The 19,872-nt window shown below is 44.9% G+C and overlaps 4 protein-coding genes across 4 annotated transcripts in view; 3 read left to right on the top strand and 1 right to left on the bottom strand. All coding sequences in view use genetic code 11, as the record gives it.

Moving 5' to 3' along the window:
• EGR_08122 (Folylpolyglutamate synthase) overlaps window positions 1-3,256 on the top strand; it is a gene marked incomplete at both ends in the record, with an annotated part of 13,617 nt that extends 10,361 nt beyond the window's left edge. The window contains 3 exons of the mRNA XM_024497371.1: window positions 65-189; window positions 1,392-1,522; window positions 3,064-3,256. Coding sequence (XP_024348242.1) covers window positions 65-189; window positions 1,392-1,522; window positions 3,064-3,256 — 449 coding nt within the window. The remainder of the gene's footprint in view (window positions 1-64; window positions 190-1,391; window positions 1,523-3,063) is intronic.
• Window positions 3,257-3,453: 197 nt separating this feature from the next.
• Window positions 3,454-4,596, bottom strand: EGR_08121 (Methionine aminopeptidase; the record flags this gene model as incomplete). Its single annotated transcript, XM_024497370.1, has 2 exons — window positions 3,454-4,078; window positions 4,253-4,596. The coding sequence occupies 2 exons, from the start codon at window positions 4,594-4,596 to the stop codon at window positions 3,454-3,456; spliced, it is 969 nt and encodes a 322-aa protein (XP_024348241.1).
• A 1,195-nt stretch (window positions 4,597-5,791) lies between these two features.
• On the top strand, window positions 5,792-10,806 carry EGR_08120 (tRNA selenocysteine 1-associated protein; the record flags this gene model as incomplete). Its single annotated transcript, XM_024497369.1, has 10 exons — window positions 5,792-5,857; window positions 6,213-6,266; window positions 6,302-6,496; window positions 6,564-6,616; window positions 6,649-6,746; window positions 7,075-7,302; window positions 7,894-8,187; window positions 8,702-8,829; window positions 9,761-9,862; window positions 9,943-10,806. The coding sequence occupies 10 exons, from the start codon at window positions 5,792-5,794 to the stop codon at window positions 10,804-10,806; spliced, it is 2,082 nt and encodes a 693-aa protein (XP_024348240.1).
• Window positions 10,807-13,204: 2,398 nt separating this feature from the next.
• Window positions 13,205-16,605, top strand: EGR_08119 (Rac GTPase-activating protein; the record flags this gene model as incomplete). Its single annotated transcript, XM_024497368.1, has 10 exons — window positions 13,205-13,291; window positions 13,430-13,561; window positions 13,630-13,913; window positions 13,982-14,087; window positions 14,153-14,368; window positions 14,444-14,602; window positions 14,677-15,004; window positions 15,080-15,345; window positions 15,413-15,547; window positions 16,549-16,605. The coding sequence occupies 10 exons, from the start codon at window positions 13,205-13,207 to the stop codon at window positions 16,603-16,605; spliced, it is 1,770 nt and encodes a 589-aa protein (XP_024348239.1).
• Between the last annotated feature and the right edge of the window lie 3,267 nt (window positions 16,606-19,872).

The raw sequence follows: 19,872 nt of genomic DNA, 5'->3' as shown, positions 1-19,872 counted from the left end.
AGTGAAGAAGTAATTGTTGATGAATATTCGCATTCGTAGATGCTCCTCACGTAATGTGCCATAGGTCTTGTTATTGGCCACCTTCCAGCCTCTCCACCAAATGCTTTGAAGGAAAGGTGGACGAATGGCGAATGTGGAGGTGAGGAGAAGGAGGGTGAGGCAGAGCGAGCTGTGTCTGACCAGCATAGTGTAAGTAGGACAATGGGATGCAGGTGTGGGGGCCTACTACTTATGCACACGCGAGTTTATAAAAACCAGGTCCCGATGTATGCAAGGCGGTGGTAGATTATCCAGTGTTTGTTAGTGTATAAAAGTCAGTGGTCAAAGGTCCTTAAGACAGGTAGACCACCAAACGGAGATAATCTAAGGTGAAAAGGAATGGAGGTTTACAAATCTACTCATTCTGACCGTTAAAATAATTCATTTGATGCTCATTCTACCAAATGATTTTCATGAAATAATTGTATTCATATATGTCAATCAGGCAGATCCCTTCCCTCGGTCGCAACTCAACAACGTTGTAGTCGGCGCTATCTATAAGTAAGCAAAGATCCCGAAAACAGTATAGACACTACATTCGAACGTCGGAATTGCCTATCATGTTGCCGTAATTAAGAATTATGTTGTAAGTACTCGAGGGCTAATGCTCCAATTACAGGAGATTGATGAAGGGAAGTTTAGCCCTTCCATTTATTTTCCCCGAAAGTGGTTCGGCTAAGAGGGGGAATACTAGTTGAAAATCGCAGCCTCAATCATAAAAACGGGCAGCTAATAATGATGTGAGGAGCGTCCTCGATGTTGTCTGGATCACTTTTCCTCACTGACCTTCCCAACGTGGGCGGTGCTCTCAGAAATCCAACCACGCATAACAGCCTCGCCATTTAATGACTTTGCGTGTAAATGAGAAGATATTTGACCTCAATGCCACTGGTAACTCTTTGCAATCCTACTGCATTTAGAGTTATGTCCTGCATAAGATCTTTATTGAGGGAAGTAGAGTTGTGGTGGCCATCCGTATGTCCACTGCAAGTAGTAAGAACGATGGCGACAAGGCGGTCATATGATAAGAGATGCTTTCTAAAATAGTTTTCTGAAGAAAATGTTTCGCGTCTGTTTCACTTTACGAGTTTGTTCTTACTTCAGTTCTACCCAGTCACATCTGTCGGGGTTCTACCTAGATAGTGCAGACGTGGAGGTTGTATCACATGATCATGTAATACGATAGTGGTTTATCCCTCGGTTCTGGTGAGGCGCCACTTGTGGACTTTGAATGCGCCCCCTTGTACCTCGCTGGGTGGGCTGGCCTCTTGGGCCATGCCAATAGCCCAGACACCTTCTCCGTGCTAAATATATATATTCTGCATGAGTATTGTGCCTTCTTTCGTCTTCAGGGAGTCTCGGGACGCTACAATCACTTGGTTTGCAGCTTTGTACAGGTACCAGTGGCAGCGTCGTGTCGAACTTGTTGGGCCAGTCCGTGGCTGGTGCCACTTCAATTATTATTAGCAGTTTCGCAGAACAGGTAGCTAAAGTAGTTGCTGGAGGTGGATTTCATTACCAACCCTTATCGAAGGAGTCATCATGTTCGCTCATCCGGAACACTTTTTTGTCTTTACATTAATTCCAAGCACTTAGCGGTGGAAATCAGTACATTATTTTCTCAGGCTGGGGATCGCTAGTTGCTGCCATCAATGTAGCACTCTGAGCCTTCCCTAAATTTAAAAGAAGTTATAGGGATATGTTCCAAGACATATTCATGAAATAGAGGATAGCCAAACGTAAGTTTAGTACGTGAGACCTAAGTCATCCCTTACTGAAAACTTTCCAAAAATATCGTCAATGCTTGTTATTATTACATTTTAGAGAAACGATTGACATGTTGCAGTCAAAAGTGTTTTTATTTTACACAAATGAATATTTCAGTGAAATGAAAACATCATTCCTTCCAATTCAATAACATTTTTATCTTCCCCATCTTTGTCATTGTTAAACCTAACAAGCAATGTTATGATAGCTGGTTACCAATCAAAATAGTATTAGGTAGACTTTTTTTCACAAGCTGTCGATGCGTAGAAATACAGCTTTTGCTAAGAAAAACGAAATTTGTTTGAGTGTGTCGAGTGGCACGCTTGCCCGCACAGCTTGGGCGAATTGGCGTGAAGTTTTCCCGCCGTGGGTGTTCTTCCCGGAGTTGTTTGCAAGCATCTTGCTCCGTGTTCCATGGGTGCCTGGGTTGCGCTTTTGCCGTCATTTCTTCCCTCCAACATCGGGGACATTTACCGCTGTTATGTGAGTGTAGCAGTGTACATGGCCCCCGAAGACTGAGTCGCCACCTTCATCGAGCAGTCCGGTGTAGAATAGGACTGTACAGATACGGGTTGTACATCTTACGAGATTATGTTCTACCTTATTTTATGAGGAGACTTATTGTATTCTGAAGAGTAGCTCTTCAGGACCACCCCGTCTCCTAAATTAACATTTTAACTACTCCGCAATTCCGGGTGGTTGAAATGACACTGTTTAAGTATAATGCTTGTTTTTTTGTAATACCCTAGTATGGCAAAGATGGCTTCAGACCTTGGTGCAAAGAAAGTTCCGTTTTGGAACGCGGTTATTCTGTATCAGGCTTTATCGGAATTGTGCGTTGACGGAACCCTCAGTGTTCTTTACGTGCTTTGATTGATAATAAATTACCAATGTTTCGTCTAATTAACTGGTGGTTAGGCGCAGTGAGGTAGGTGGGGGATGCCAGTTTTGCGGAGGACGGGTTTTGTCTTTCGGTTGTGCTTAAATTCTTCGGTGGATTGGCTAACTGGAGGCGCCCATCGGTGTGGTGCTGCCGTCTCGACCACTGGAATGATCAACCGACGAGTATTTGGGGTCACTGCAGTTGAATGGGCCTAACGGGGGGTGGTGTGCGGCACTGTGTAGTCTGGCTCCAGTGTTGCCGGGATCTGTGAACCTGTTAGGCTAAAGTTGTGCGTCTAATTCCGGGTGGGTGCTACTTGGGGGCTGGCGAAGTGGAGTGTTGTCGTTTGCTGTGACGCTGATCAACCACATTAGCGGGGCGGGCCCACGACTGAAGAACCTCTACCTTTTGCTGCGCGGGCCGCCCGCTTGCTCCCCAGGGAAAGCCGTGAGTCTTCGCCCGTTGATACCTTCCGACTGTCCCCTCTCCACCCGAGTACTAGGAAATAGTGTTCTTTCGACCAGTAAGAAGCTGAGGAATGCCGCGCGCGGAGGCTGCGCGTCGTAATTGTAAATGGACACCGGAAAAAGTCTGACTCCTCGGAAGTCGGGTTCGCTCGAATGCTGTTCATGCCTTGTAGCCTGTGTGCTAAAAGTATTCTCCCAGCGAGCTGATATGAATCACCGTAGGCGATCCATGAGCAAACTCGAGGAGGTCACCGCTCAGGGAACTGCAATACAATCTCGGGACTTTATTGGGTTGCGCTATCGAGTTAAAACACGGACACCATTGTCTGTTATGAGGACCGTTTCCTCAAATTGAGCGGTGAGTACGCCATCCGACGTGCGAACAGACCACCCGTCCCCCTTTGATACCACTGGCATCGCCACGTATTGCGCCACCGCGTCAAGATAAGGCGCACTGGCGGCAGCAGCAACGGCCGGTTCAATAGTGAAGACGTGCCCAGGAAGCATCTGTAGTTCGACATCAGCAGATCCTTCCTCAAAGACGCAGTGAGGCACGTACGGTGGGCCGTGGAAGAAGTCTCCAATGCCGTGACCTCCAATTCCCGCGATAACTCGACATCTGCCCTCGAAGACTTCTTGGGAAATTGCCTTCGAGATGGTAGAGAACTTGGAACCGGGAGCGCAGGCTGCTATACCCGCCTCGCATGCACGTTTGGCGCAGCTGAGAAGATGCTCCTGGGAAGCGTATAGTTCCGATGAGTGGGAATCTCTATCCACAACCAAGAAGGTCTCGCAGGCGTCGCCGTGCGCCGTTCCTGTGAAGACAGTTACGTCCACAGATAACAGATCTCCAGACTGTAGCACGTCATTGGGGGATGGAATTCCGTGGATCGCCACTTCGTTAAGAGATGTGCACACACAGCTAGGAAAAAAATGTGTATTTGAACGGAAGCCAGTCTACTTTAGTATTAAAAAGGAATAATTTCTCAAGCAAGGAGGCAAACTACTCGGCTTGGCAAGATGGACTAAGAGCCATGACTACACAAATCCCCTACGTGCCGGGTACAAGGTCAACAATATAAATCGTTAAATTTACCCGGGGAACTCTTCGTATGCAAGTGACGAAGGGTACACAGAGTATTCCAGGCACTTTTCCACTACAAACGTTTCCACATCAAAGGTTGAAATTCCGGGTTGGATGAATGACCCCATTTCTGCAAGGATCTTGCGAGCGATTAACCCGGCCACCTGTAAATCTTTAATAGACTCGCTACTGTGTATGATTGGACGCTCTGGAATGGACTCCTTTTTCCCGGTCGCATAATTTGGGAGTCGAATTCCTTTATCTGCGAATATTTTACATTTTGGGTTAGCCGAGTAATAGAATTTGCGGCGAATAATTAACCATAGCGGGATAGAAAAGGGGCATAGCCTAAACATTGTCAAGGTCGGATTCTGTAAAGCAAAAATATTAAATCACTAGAGTTTGCAGGATGAAGTATTCACTTTACTTTTAGGGAGCTCTTGTAGGGTGAAACGCAAATCATGGAGTATTTTCGATTTTAATTTCAAAACCTACTAAGTTTCATTTAATTTTTCCCCTACTAATTCACTGGGCGGTTTGATGCTTACCAGTCGTTTATTCCTTACAAATAGTACAGCTGATTCTGTAAAAGTATTTTACGCTAGTTTTTGCAAACAGGATGCACTAGAAGGCAGCAATTGCCAAAAATACTTCAACCATGTCCTTTTGTATAGTTTTTAAGCACAAAGTAATGTAGCATCCCGGGACTCCCTGAAGACGAAAGAAGACAAAATACGCGGGCAGAATATACATTCAGCGCAGAGAAGGTGACTGGGCTATTGGCACGACCCAAAAGGCCAGCCCACCCAGCGGGGTACAAGGGGGCTAGTTCAAAGTACAAAAGTGGCGCCTCACCAATGCCGAGGGATAAACCGCTATTGTATTACAGTAATGCTTTGCCTATTTACACCCCGGTTTAAGAAAAAGGCCACTTTATGTCTTGGCTACCAGAGCTTTGCCAGGTGAGCTGGTTTTTGGGCCATGCCAGTAGCCCCAACCAATTCTGTGTACTAAAACATATATTATAACTAAGTATAAGGGATTTGTTCGTCTTTAAATAGGTCATGGGTCGCAGTGTTGACGGTAGCGGAACGCAGACCCTATCTTAAGCTACTATCCCTCAATCTTCCACTACCGAATGATGAGTCTTTGCATAATAAGTAGCGCGCACGCTTTGGATAGGAGAACCAAAAACAAACCTGTGGAGATAGGCTAGAAATGCCATCCGATTTCCGTAAATACCTCAGAAGGAAGAAGAAGCCGAACCAAAAGCCTCCTGAACCCATATACAGGTATCGATAGTGTGAATTCGGGTTGCCAATTCCATCTCTTCTATAGCTGAATGCAATCAAGCCAATTATAACTGTTTAGCTCTGAAGTGCGAAATATGTGGCAAGGAGAAACAGTAGCGGAACCATATCCTTACATATGCAAAACTGCCATTTACCTGCGCAAACAAATTTTGGATATTTTTTTGAAGAGTATTTTTTGCGAATTTTACTATGGTTACTCAGGGTTTTTGTTGTCAATTTGTGCTGCTGTGTTGTTCTAATGCGGGTTTTCAGAAGCGGGTGTGGTAGGTTGCAGGCTTCACGGTTTTTGTTCGCCGCTTTTTCTGTGAGTTCCCTAAGTAGTTATCCGCAGCAATGTCAGTGCGTGTAGAAGCTGTATTTAAAAGTACACATTAATGTATGCGAATCTACTCCCTCCTTTTATTTGACGGTCTTCCTTAATCGGTAGATGTTTTTACGTTTTCACGAATATAAGCCCCAATATACTACATGTCCTGCTCTTTTTTTCCCGTAACTTTCGTCGCAACAGTATTTTATTAACAGCACACTGCAGACATATTGGCAATGCTGAAATCGGGTGCGTCCCTTTGCACGTCTTTCTAGATCAATTTTCAATTTTTCCTCCGAATACTAATTTCAAGCTTCATACTTCGGGTTTTTAACATCTTGATCTATTGTAGGCTTTCTTGCCTCAGAAAATGCAGAACTTTTCTCATACGATATGGATGGGCGATGTAAGTATGCAGTCCTTAATTAAGCATTTATCTAGTTGGAACCCTTTATGGATGAAACTTTCATTCGTCAAGCCTTTGAATTTCACGATGAAAAGGTCGTAAGCGTCAAGATTATACGCAATAAAGCGACAGGTCAAACACTTGGTTATGGTTTTGTGGAGTTCTTGGATGGTATTGCCGCTCGTGATGCAATGTTGAAGTTAAATGGGAAACCGATTCCAGGAATTCCTGTAATGATTTCTTTAACTTATCAGAAAAAAACTTGTTCGCTTTGTTTCCTGATTGGGAATTTTTCAGACTCGTCGTTTCAAATTAAATCATGCAAGTTATGGCAAGGACAGTTCTGCCGGGTAGGATGGTCTAATGACTACTCATTTTTTAGAGAGTTTTCCCTTTTTGTCGGCGAGCTGACAGAAGATGTGGATGATCTTATCCTATTTAACGCTTTCAAAAAATATCCCTCCTGTCGTTCTGCCAAGGGTAAGTGTGTTGTGCGGTTTCATTTCATAGTACTAATATCTTTATTAGGATTTGATATTCCCGTTCTACCGCTCTATGCATTCATCTGTTTGCAACTTTTCCTTATAAGGTCAATTTTGTTGACCGTTAATGCTAAATGTAACAACTGAAAACGCTATTAGGCAGCCTTTCTATCGGCGGACAATTAGATCGGGAAAGTAGTAAGGCGGTTTTATGCCATTGGCATGGTGTTTAAACTCTGGGTGACTGAACAGGGGTATATATTCAGAGTTGTACATGAATATAATTTAATTGCGTAGAAAACTTCCTGTACTTCCACTTTTCGTAGTTGTGATGAACAACGGAAAGAGTAGGGGCTACGGTTTCGTTCGATTCGCCTCGGAGGCAGATCAGGACAGGGCATTGATAGAAATGCAGAACTATTCGGGCCTGGGCTACAAGCCTATTCGTGTGAGTTTGGCCATTCCCAAGCGCTACACGGCTGATGGGCAACTCATCCAAGCGGCCAAAGATGAACAGGCCGCTGCGGCTTCCTCGTCCTCTCTCCTGCCAAGTGGTAATTTGCGTATCATTTATTTCTGTATTTCATGAATAAAAAAGGTATTACTAATCGCGTTAAGGCTTCGATCGAGTTGAAAGATCAATGGTATGCGTAGAGGTAAATGAAAAAGAGTTTGTTTTCTTGATGATTTGATTATTTACTTCGGTTTTTAAGTTAGACGACATTGTCTTCGTGATGTCTACTTTAACTTAACCTTTGTCTGTGTTATGAGTCATAACTTTATTTAGATCCACTTGAAGATAATGGCTGCCAGTTTAAACCTTGTACACTTTTGATTCGAGCTTTCTTTCAGGTTTCCATCTCAGTAAAACCAAATATAGGGGAAGGTAGAATGCCTCTAGACATCATTGTTTCACGCCGGATAAAAGCGTGCAAATTGCGGGTGGGAGCTACCAGCAATAGATCTATGAGTTTGCTTAGAATATAAGGCAGAGAGACCTTAAATACCTTTCGTCTGCTTGCTCAAGCCTGGAGACATGCTATAGTCTTCTGCAGGAGTGATGCCATTGTACGAAATGCTGAAAGAAGCTGTAACACGAGGCAAAGCGGAATGTCTAGAGATATCTTTATCCCATTTACTTTGAGGCATGCCGGACCCCTTCACAGCAGCAGTGGCCGCTGCGGTGAGTGGCAGTTCACAGGCTCAGGCGGAGTACTATCAAGCTTACCAGCAATACTACCAACAGTACTACGCGGCGCACTTTGCACACTACAGCTACGCAGGTGGTGGAGCAGGAGGCGGTGTCGGGGGCGAAGGTGCAGGGGAGCAGTCGATTGCCGCGGCAGCTGCTACTCTCGCCTCTTCCTATGACGGTGTCTTCGCTGCTGCTGCCGCTGCTGCCAACGGGGCTGAGGACCCGCTCTACGAACACACACCCGGTAAGCCACACTCATACGTTTTTGTATCCGGTCACTCTTTGCCACTTATATATTAAACTCTCGTAGTTTATTCTGACTTTCGTTACCACCATTACACATGCGGAGTTCCAGTTCCCTTTTCCGAGCCTGCATCCGTTACAATTATTTGATGGTTTTTTTCGCTCATAACAATTGTGGTTGAACTAAATCGTGTTCGGAAGAATTGGTTGGGCGTAAGACAAAGGAATGAGGATGGTAGAAAATCCACGTCGCGGTATTTTTTTTTGAGGATTTGGTAGCGAACGTGTTTTCCCTTGCACCCTTCCACCGATTGTGCGTTTCATCTATCAGCAACTTATGATAAAACGTTGCGTCAGTTTGGCCTGCTTATTAATTTTTTGGGTGCTCACATTAAGTAGGCAAACATGCACATTTGGATAAGCCTGTTCGCTTTGCTCGGCAGATTTTGTGGGGTTCCCCCCATGGAAAGTTGTAAAAGTTACTAATTTCACATTCTTTTTTTTCTCTTCCTCAGAACCGTCTTCGCTGTCGGCGGCATATGATCGGCCTCGACACGTGCAGGACATTGATGAGTGCTTCAGCTTCCTGGAGGCGTCGCGATGGGACTTCACGAATCCCGATCTACCGCTCCTCATCAGCTCTGTCCCTTACTGAGGGTTACTCTTCCCTTCTGTATCCTCTCAGCATTTTGTAGAGATTTTTACATTTTCATCCGTAGTTTCGAATTGGCGAGTAGGCTTGGTGTGTTCCCGGCGTTCGTATGGGAGCTGCCGCGTCCTCTTTTGTGAAAGTGCCTAGTGTGGACTTTTTGGGAAGCTGGACTGGGATATGCTGGGGTGATCAGATGTCCCTGTCGAGGAAAAGTCGGTGGGCAGTTAGCAGGGGGTGTAGATCGGGGGCAAAGGCGCCATCATTTCCTCTTCGGAATTTAGCAGATGCGTCTGGGAACTAGCAGAGGCAAGAATGCGGTAAAGAGGGGTTTTTTAAACAAGGTATGTAATTATGCTAATAATGTGACCCTCCACCAGTCCGCATCATCGAGGAGCATTTATCTAGCAGGAGCAGGCAAGTTTACACCAAAGGAATGCATGGCAATTTTAGGTCTTCTAAGGTAACAAGCGTGCATTAATAGGATTTTATTTTCTAGCATTGAAAACAAACGAGATAAGAGGAGGTAAGTTGCGGTCATCAGAGCCGCGCAGTCTAAAACGGTGTGTGCGGTGCGGGGGTTTTTGCGCTTTTCCATCATTGGACTAGTCGCAATTGAGGTGAGCAACTTACGTGCGTGTGGTCTGTGAATATGCGCCTTACCAAATTAGTATTTAAACCAGCCTTAGCTGTCAGCGTATTTGGGGTATATGGCCTTTTATACACCAAATTAAAGTTGGAAAAGGCATTGCATTACCGTTAGGTCGGCACTTTAATCTACTGGTTTTGCATTTTCTTATTTTAAGCTTTTTCATAACTTTTACCTGCATCTCATATTTGCTAATGCGCCTGTTTTTTTTCAATGCTGTCGCTTGCTTTTAGTGTTCATCATCGTGGTTATTGCTCTGAAATTTAGGTTTCCTAGTCTTTGTCGGTCTTGAAAATGGACAGCGACACCACCCTTCCTGCGACAGATGACTTTGGTTCTAGATTCCTGGAGATGGATGAATATGACGACGACAATTATGTGAGTTGACCTTCTTTCACTATTACTTTAGTTTGGGTCCACCATAGCATGATTGCCCTCAATACCCAATGTTTTCTCAGGAGGTACTCTCGGATGACTCACCTGAAAGTACAACTCGTTCTATATTGGTAAAAAGAAGAAAAAAGCGACCAGCTCCCCTAAAGAAGGTTTCCCTGAAGCGGCAGGTTATCACTACGAGGAAAAGTCGTCCAGTTCGTCAGAGTCGACGACCACCAGCCCGCGTCACGGATGCCTACACTAACAGTAGTGATAGTGACAGCGAATCAATCGTTGTGCCCACTCTAGTCCCCGCCTCTCGTAGCAGAACGCGCCTGGGCTATCAGAGCTCTCAGAGTTCCCTCTGGACCCTTGAGGATATAATGGTATCCTCCGAGAAGGCCACGGATCAAAACGCTATCACCACCACCACTGCTCTCACTCCCGAGCAGTTGGAAATTCGTCAACGTCGGATTGAGCGTCGACGAGAGTCGGCGAAAAATAAGGCGGAGAAGGAGATGCAGGACACTGTGGAGCGCCTCCTGCGTGTTAACACAGAATACGCCGGCGGTTCGGGCAACGGCGGCGGAAGTCGTGGTCGATCGCGCCGCGTGGCTCTTACCGCTGAAGCGGCAGCCGATTCGGAGGACTCAGAGGGCGAGAAGAAGAAGAAGAAAAGGAATGCACTACACCCATCCCTACCGCTGGATCCTCCACTTGGCAGCGTGCGTTTCATCTCTTCTCTGCGCCTTCAGCCCCATTGTCTCATCGCTTTGCCCGCAGGACAAGGAGAGGTAGGAGAGAACCACCTGTTGCTTCGTTCTCAACTTGCTCCACCTCCTCCAAAACTTCGGCTTTGCGAGCAGTGCCATGCGGCGCCGCGTCGATACGCATGTGCTCGAACTGGGCGCTCTTTGTGCAGTCTAGAGTGCTTCAAGGCTTGTTAACTTTCTGTGTACAGTTTACTTCAGTAGCATTACAGACATCTTCATCCATTCCTGTATTCACAGCACAACATGAACGGTAGTCTTTGCTCGCAGGTGCTATGATTCCACGAAATAGAAAGGCAATTTCAAGTGTTTTAGTGCGTATTCGCTGTGGGTAGACTGTGGATTTCACATAAAATACGCTGTATTTCTTGTGATGGTCGAGGCGTTTAGGTTAAGTAGAAGATAATTTATCCTTTAATTTAGCTGTCTTCGGTCGTAGTGGCATTTTATGATCTGAGCTTCAGTAGCTGGACTCTTTACTTAGAACCACTTTGTTGTTAAGAGCTAATCTAGAGCCCTTGGATTAGAAACCCACAACCATGAAATGCTTATTTATGGCATAATTACTGCAATATTTTGTGACCTTTTATGGAGTGATAGCTTTACCTTACGAGTTAGTTGTTAGTATGGCGACGAACAATTTCAGCAAAGACTGTATTGATCACATTTTGACTGCCTTTTTAAATGTGGGTCCTTACACCTACCAATGGAATGCTCTCAGTGGGTTTTAACGTGCATCCATTTCAGATCGTAGCTAGGCGAAGTCAGTAGCGCGTGTAGTTTCCCTCAAGTTCAGCTAAACATCAGGTTGGTTGGTGGTTGCATCGCCCATGTCAGTAAGCGCGCATGCGCTCTTTTGCTTGTTCTCAGACAAGCATCCATATGGATGATGGTAGCCTATTCTTATACTTCTCCCATGGTAGCCATCTGCTCTCAAAACAGACAAACCTCTTCAAATCCAATGTGCAGTCCTTTATGCTTTCTAGGCTGTATGATCTAGTGAAAAGTCATTCTCACATTAAATTGCGTCCATAACGCATTGGTTTGCTTTGTTTACAGCCACATTAGTGCAAACTTATGAGTTTTGCTCTTGGTGGGATGAATTTGGCCAAGAACAGAATCTGCTCTTACTTGCTTTTGTCATGTGGGTAGCGTGATTAGTGCCCGAAATGGTTGTGCGCGATCTCCACAACCAATTTGTTTTAATTAACTGATTCCAACCGTTGTGTTTGGGCAAATTGAGATGAAGTTCTGCCACTAAACTTAAAAAAATCTGTTGAATCCTCAATTAAAATTGGTACGAGGTCTCGTCATTTTCATGAGAATTCACTAAACCTTAAATCATACTTTGGAAATAAGTGAATCATTTGACTGCCATTCAAAGGGACATTGAATACTTTCGTTCAGCAACTACCCCAATCCCGCGTCCTAAAAGAAAGCTGTTACCAACTGAAGCTACGCCACCCTTGAACTTTCTGGGGAAGTTTGTTGCGACGCTGTCTACGGTGCTGATATAAAGATGTCAATTAAGTTAACAAGCGATACCTCCTCCACGCTTCTGCTAGCTGGATAGAACGCAGACAGGCGTAACTGAGCATCATTGTAGTGAGAACAAACTGGCAAGGAGGAATAGACGCCAAACACTTTCCCCAACAAACCATTGTATACTCAATCTCTCTTTATATGGTCCTGTAGCCAGTATCCTTACGAATAGCTATGGACATACCACATTTCCCCTTCCCTCAATGAAGTTCCTAAACAGGAAGTAACTCTAAATGCAGGCGAAGTGCCAAGAGGGATCAGTGACGTGACGGTCATATATCGTCTCATTTGCACTCAGATTTGATGACTGACGCGGTTGGTTCGCCATTATTCCGTAGTCAAGGGTTTAAAATAGCAAAGGGTCAGAATATTAGACACGGAAGGGAAGGATGCTAAGTTCAGTGGTGTTAGATTAGCCTAAGGATTGCAGTGAAAGAACATTGAAATGTGTTGAAGAAAGACTGTGCAATTTGCGTATTAATTGTACTTGGAGTAACATTACGGTGCACTTTGGACTTAAAATAAGGTTTCATGTGTAAAGCCTTCTTGGGAAAGAAGGGCTGTGGCAGCTCTTAAAGAAGAGATGGCAATGACGATTCTGCCACAATCTTTGCAAATTCAGTCGTCAGCGACATGTGCAATTCTTCTGTAAATTTAGACACCTAAAAAAATGGTAGAGAAATATGGTTTTATCTTTGGATGAATTTGCTTGACACTGCCGCCAATGCAGCTTTTAATACCTAATAAACGTTTAATTACTAAAGAAAACCTTTGTTTTCATGTGGAAAAGTGAGAGGAAGTACAACATAGGCTTATTAAATTTATCTAAGCTCCACGGGTATGGCTCAGTAATTATCGAAAGTTCTTTTAAATATATGAATATAATTTGAAAAGTTAAACGATATTTTTATATCTACACACAATTATAGTCAACCTTGAATTCCAAAATCATGCACATGGCAATTTCGTTTTGTTTAACTTCATTGACAGTTCTTGTGAGTTGTGCTAGTCAAAACTTTGAGTATACGTTTATATGGCGCGTTCTAAGTGCCGGCAGAAGCAGGTTACTAAGTCGAGCTGCATTACTTCTCTAGAGATCCTAAGTTCTCTTGTCCTCAAGGTATTCCATTTTCAGAACGTTGCTTACTTTTACTTCGTTCATTCCAAGTGATGCAACATAGCTGTCCACTGGGGTTGTCCAGTGTTTCGAACTATGTTGATCCCTTAGTTATGCTTTTTCTTTGTTTTTTGTTCCTAGCTTTTGGACTCAGCCGATGTTTCAGATAAAGCTTCCAAAAGCCTGTATTTGTTTCTCGAAAAAAGGGCCATGAAGTATGCGAAGGATTGCGAGTCGCTTCGCATTGAAAGGGAAAAGCTGCTTAAAGAGAGGGTATGGTCTGCATCTTATTCACCATTTATTCGAAGCTTTTTGGCATCCACCTAGTTTTTTTTTTCAAGGAAACCTTGTACGGTAGACTGGATCATGTAGAGGAGCAAAATCGCCAGCTAGGCGAAGAAGCGCAGCGTCTCCAGCGACAGCTTGAGGTTATCCGCGAGGTCCTCCGTGACAATGATATTGACAAAGCAAAGGAGCGTCTTGTCCAGCTCGAAGAATGCGGTTGGATGCGTTCTCCAACACCAGGTCGGTGTGTAAATGGCCGTATTGACCATTCCGCTGGGTCCCTGCTTGATTCCGAAAATGCTTCTTCTGGAGACTCTGATGTTGAGTTGAAGAGCCCAAAGTAATCGATCTACACACTATTTTTACCGTGAGGTGCGCAAAATCTAAGCGGTTTGTTTTACTTTCCAGAGCTTCGGCTGGCCGCAAAAGGTCTCATCCTGTCGGAGGCATTCTTCGACGTTCGGCGCGACTTAGCGCTGGCAAGAATCTAAAACCGTCATCGTCCAATGACCATGTAAGCGCCTTTCTTTCTGTTACCTGCATTCCACTGAGGAAATTATCTTGTCTTTCTTATTTTAGCCGGCTTTTTCCTTGACGAAATCTGTGATTTCTCGAAAGCGAATTTCGTCAGACTCTGCTAGCAGTTACCATGACATTGCATTTAAAAGAATTGCATTTGATGAGGCTAAGCTGGAGTCAGATGGTGTAACGGAGGGTATTTGTAGTGCACATGAGACGGTTGATTCCACCTCACATTTAGACACCAGCAGTTTTAGGACGCCTGTTCGGCCAACGGTACGCTTTCTCTCCCATTTGGCTTCGTTGTCTACTTGGCCCCTGTGAATGATTGGAAGTTATCTATCTTAACAGACGACGGGTAATCGTTTGACTCGTCTTCACCAGTTCGTGTCTATTTCTTCGCTACGCCTTCAAATGTGCGGATGCTGTGGCAAACGTTTTGCCTTAGGCAGGCCTGCTCTTCGCTGCAAAATCTGCAGACTTGTCGTCCACGAGAACTGTCAGAATCGGGTACGTGACTCAGCTTACATTCTTATCGTTCACTAAATTACTAGAGTTTATGCCAAACTCTATCTCTTCTCCAGCTAAAGCAGCGCTGTGTACCTCCAACGGACATCCATTCATCACCTAACCGAGCTGGTGAACCCCCGCTCACCCCACTGTCTACCGCCCTTTCGAGACGCTGTTTGGGCGCGTCCATTATCAGTGCGTCACCGGCTGTCGGGACCCCTTCCTCCGCGAGCAAGCACCGGGTTTTCTCGTGGCACTCCGTCCCTCTTGCTTCCCTCTGTCCTCCCAATGAATTTCCTAAAATTCCAGCCCCCGTCATTCATTGTGTTAACGAGGTAGCTGCTAGAGGCCTTCTTCAAGTTGGCATATATCGTGTCCCTGGAGCCGAAAAGAAGGTTTTTGGTGAGTTTGTTCACTAGGTTAAACTTTTACCTCACGAAAGGCCTTTTTGTCATCAGAATTTGGCATTAATCGTAGAATTGTTGGACAAGTTTATGCACGGTCGGACAACTCCCAGTCTTGCGTTGGTGGAGGACATCAACGTGGTGTGCTCCTGTCTCAAAGCCTTCCTCCGCCTTCTCAGTGAACCACTGGTCACGTACGCCCTCCGTCCAGAGTTTATAGAATCCGCAGAGTTGTCACTTCGTGACTCTGAGGGCGCCAAACATCGAGTGGCCACGTTAATGGACAAATTGCCCATTGCGAATCGTGACACATTGGCCTTCATCATTCTCCACCTCAAGGTATCTCTCTCATTGCACTCCATTGATTGTTAAATGTTGGCATTCACGCTCCTCTTCTCTGCTTTAGGCCGTCTCAAGGTCATCGACATGTCGAATGGGGGAGATGAATTTGGCCAAGGTCTTTGGATATACTCTGGTCGGTCACTCATGCCCTGAGCCCTCTCTTACACAGGCTGCTAATGAGGTGAACGGACAGCAGTCGGTAAGTTTTTGCACAAACTGCACCTCTGGAACGCCTACCTCTCATTAGTCTGAAAAACTATTAACTTCAAAGTAGGGCTGTGGTGACCAGTATAGGTAGTGTGAAATGGGCCTTTTTGCACTTTTTTGTAATGAAGTCTAGGCACAAAATTATAACATATGGCGGAGTTATAGCACTCAAGTCCTTTCGAATGTCGTTTTTACTGAACGTGCAAGGGGGCTCGGGCACTTACTATGGTTGTATAGCATGGTTCTATGCTGTCATTGTGGGAGTTGAATCGCAAGAGATGGAAAAGGCACAAATGGGTTTAGGATTATAGGCACTGGTTTGCTTCATCGTCTCTTTCCTGCATATTATCTCCTCTTGATCTCTGCCCTGCTTTAGCCGTCACAAGTCTTTTATCGAGTCGATTGTGATTCACAATTAGTAGTTATTTTAGCTTTGATGCTTGTGTATTTGGACGGAATTCCTAAGTGTCACGGACTCCGGTCGATGTTCGACTATTAACACATTTCCCGTACCGGTCATTTCACTAGGCACATTTGCTTGATGGGCGCGCCATAATATCCCACTTCTTGATCGTAATCATGCATTGGTGTTCTTGACAGTTCTTAAGGCCGGTTGAAATTCACCAGGATCCGGTTTTTATTGCTAGCCATGGTGTACTTCAACATTTTGTCTTAAATCTAGCAGTTCGGCTGTCTGCAGCAGGTGCTCTCATTCTGCGAAACTGGTGTAGTTCCTTGCCAATGAATACTGGAATTTGGATTTGTAGCAATATCGGCAACAACGACGGTAATGTAGTGCCCAATTTTCTGGAGGTTTTGTAAGGCGGGAGGGTTCTGTGGCGTTAATTATTAAGGCACGGGAGACGCGTAAGTTTTCTTTCTGTCAGCATGAAAGTCGAATTTTAGGAGATGGAAAAGCCTGCGTAGTCAGATGTACTACTGGAATAAGTGCTGTTCTACCCCATGATAATGTTATCCTTTTTCTGTTTGCAGGTTGTACGTCTCCTCTTGTCTGTGCCGGACCTTGTTTACTCCACCATTCTCGACTAGTCTTCCTCCGTCTGTCCGTTCATGTCTGTTTTGTATCCTCACTGCATGACAAATCATTTTATTTGTAATTAGCCATTCATTTTCGTAGCTCCCTCCTTCTTTACATTACACGAGTTTGTAAATCGTCCAGTCTTTTCGCTTTTTGTCGAAGTAGGTTTTTCATAAGATTTAGGGTTTAGTTGTGTACCTGTCTTATACCTCCACACAGTTATACAACTTTGGAATGGAGTTTTAATTTCTCCGGTGTTTGTGTGTTCGCAGTCGCTCTTGATTGACTAGATAAATTGCTGATATGTGAAATGTGTTGTAATTATTCTACTTGAGTGCATTTGCAAAGTTGGGGTCTCTGATTCATGCTCCACATCGTTTGTGTGGCTGTTCCACTACAGATGTAAGGTATTTCTTCCGTAGCAGTGAAGCGTCCTGCTGAGAGCTTGATAAAACCGCCCTCCTGTGGTATACCATTCTACTGTCTTCTCGATGGTTCGAATGGTTGTGGCAGGCTGTTCAAGGGACTTCTGCACCCTTTCATCAAATCTAATTCTAATAGTTTATTTCCCCTGCTTGGCGTGTACCCAAGTGTGTCAACGATAGGTTCCCAAATCAGTCAGCTCTTGGTTCTGTGATCTTGTTACAGTCATGTGACCTCAGACGTTTTGACCTTTTTTGCAAGGTGGACACACTGGGATTGTGTCTGGGCGCGGAAGTTGTGGTTACGATATGTTATCTGTAGGGCCGCAGTTGTGGCCTTGTTACAATAACATGGGACCTCTGTCCGGTTGTAGTTTTTTTTACCCCCAACAAAGTTGAGGACTCATCGTGTTTTAGTGCGCAGCTGTGTGGAGCGATATGCGGGCCCCGCTTGACGCATGACAGATCGCCAAATGAATGATCAGCTGGACGTTCAACTGAACTCTGATATCCAACCCGCCAGCCAACCTTGCAGTCATGGTGTGAATGAACAATTTTATTAATGGTAGGATGTTGGAAGCTCCATTTTACTGCAAAGTCAAGTTGATCAATGGTATTGAATTCACGGTCGCTTTCCAGGTTCACGCAAACGCGGACGCGACTAGGGTGAATGGGAGAAATTTCTGATGCCTACATTCTGAAACGTTTTTCCCGCTTGTGTGTGGGCAGATTTGGTTAGTCACATTATTGAACGACTCAGGGTGGTGCATCTTTGTCTCCATCATGTTTGATTGGAAGCTTTTGCTGATTCGAAGGTCGTACCTTTTTCAGGCAAACCTATTATCGTGTGTATTTGTTTGGGCTTTGAATCTAAGACTCCGATTAATCACTGTGAGGAGATGCTGATTTATGAGGAGTGCAGTTGTTTTGTTCAGCGGAAAGTCGTGCGACACGCAAGTTGTGAAGGTCTGGACAATTGGGAAATAGTTCAACTCCGTCTCCAATTGACCTTGTAGCCAGTCGTATAGAGGACGCTCCACATATACATACATGACCCTGTAGTTTAAAGTTGCATCGAAGGGGTCCGTCATTTGCAGTCAAGGTGTAAACAGAATTAATTAATGCTGTAACCTCTCCAGTACTTTACGGAACGTTGTTTGGGGAGAGACGGACCTCCCACTTCCTAAAAATAGATTGACGGTTTGCATGCTCTGGGATGTATTCCAATCACTTGTCTTTCCTGAAAGGTTATTATAAGTAGAGACGCGTAATTATCGTAGAAGGTGCTTTCATTATTCCTGCTTTAAGTTAGTGTTCATCTCCACTTCACGAAAGACAGGTCGTGTCGATTGTTTCCATGGCCGCAGCGAATAGGCAGGCAGAAAATAAGTGTACGATAGAAACGGAAATAGTTAATGTTGTGATTTGACATTCTGTTAAGCAACGCCAGACAGTCCAGGCTCTGCAAAATTTACCTTCGCCCTGCAGCATGATCAACGGGCCATACCAATACCCTCCCAGCCCCTCTGCTTGTTAGTAGTATACGCCTTTGGTTTATCACGACTTTGTCGAATTCTCGGGACGCTACGGCGGTAGCAGTGGCAATCGAACCTGACCTAAAAGTACAAACATCTTGACTTCAATGGCTGAATACAAGTCCATCATGGGAGGGATGAATATCAGAACTTCTGGGGACTCCTAACAGAAGAATAAATGTGACGTCTTCTTTTGGCAGCTACCCAATCCGTCGGACCTCCAGATACAGCAGAGTTGTCGAGATGGATTTGTGAATTTGGGGTTAAGTGCCCTCTATTTGTCAACACTTTCCCTTCTTCCCCACCTTCTATTCGGTACCTTAATTAAGAACGTTCCCCCACAGTACTTGGGCCTGTTACGACTACATAGAAGACTTGGGAGGCTACAGTATAATCGACGGTCATGGGGAGAGGAAACCAACTACAAATACCTACTTAACTATTCATTAACTAATTATTATTCAACTTAGTTACTAACTAATAAGAAGACTATACGGCTTAATTATTAACTCTCCCATTAAGTAAAAATGTACTATAAATTCATTGACAAGAATAGCGTGTGGTCATTATAGGCATTCTGCAATCATCGGCCTTGTAAACCTGTGTAATACGATGGTAGTTTATCCATCGGTATTGGTTAGGCGCCACTTTTGTACTTTGAATTAGCCCTCTTGTACCTCGCTGGGTGGACTGGCCTTTTGGGCTATGCCAATAGCCCAGACACCTTCTCTGCGCTGAATATATATTCTGCCCGAGTATTTTGTCTTCTTTCGTCTTCAAGGAAGTCTCGGGGCGCTACATTGGTAACAGCGGAAAGCGAACCCGATCTTAAAGGACATGTATCCTGATTTCCCACATCTGCGTGATAAACCTTTGTGGAGCGGAAGAAGTGCATACGCTGCGGATGGGACACAGATCTACTTTTAGGCCACCGTTCCTACATCCATCTAAGGACACGCATGATGTCCAGTGCGATTCCCCGTCCTGAATCAAGTTCATAAACCGGACGAAACTCCAGATCCATTTAGGCTGCCAAGAGGGTCAAGTATCGCCTCAGTTGCGCTCTAATTTGGTGACTGGCAGGTGTTGCTCTACAGCACCGACTACGTTGTAATGGCTGACGCGGGAAGTTGACCAGCGGGAGCGCCGGGGACAAGGCCCGAAAGAGGAGGGAGGCTATGTAATACGATGGTGGTTTATCCCTCGGTATTGGTGAGGAGCCACTTCTGAATTGGCGTTTGTACCACACCAGGTGGGCTGGCCTTTGGGCCATGCCAGTAGCCCAAATACCTTCTCTTTGCTGAATTTATTGTAATACGAT

The sequence above is a fragment of the Echinococcus granulosus genome, assembly GCF_000524195.1.
Source record: "Echinococcus granulosus chromosome Unknown EG_S00096, whole genome shotgun sequence".
Taxonomy (NCBI): Eukaryota; Metazoa; Platyhelminthes; class Cestoda; order Cyclophyllidea; family Taeniidae; genus Echinococcus; species Echinococcus granulosus.
This window is presented reverse-complemented; position numbering and strand designations above follow the sequence as displayed.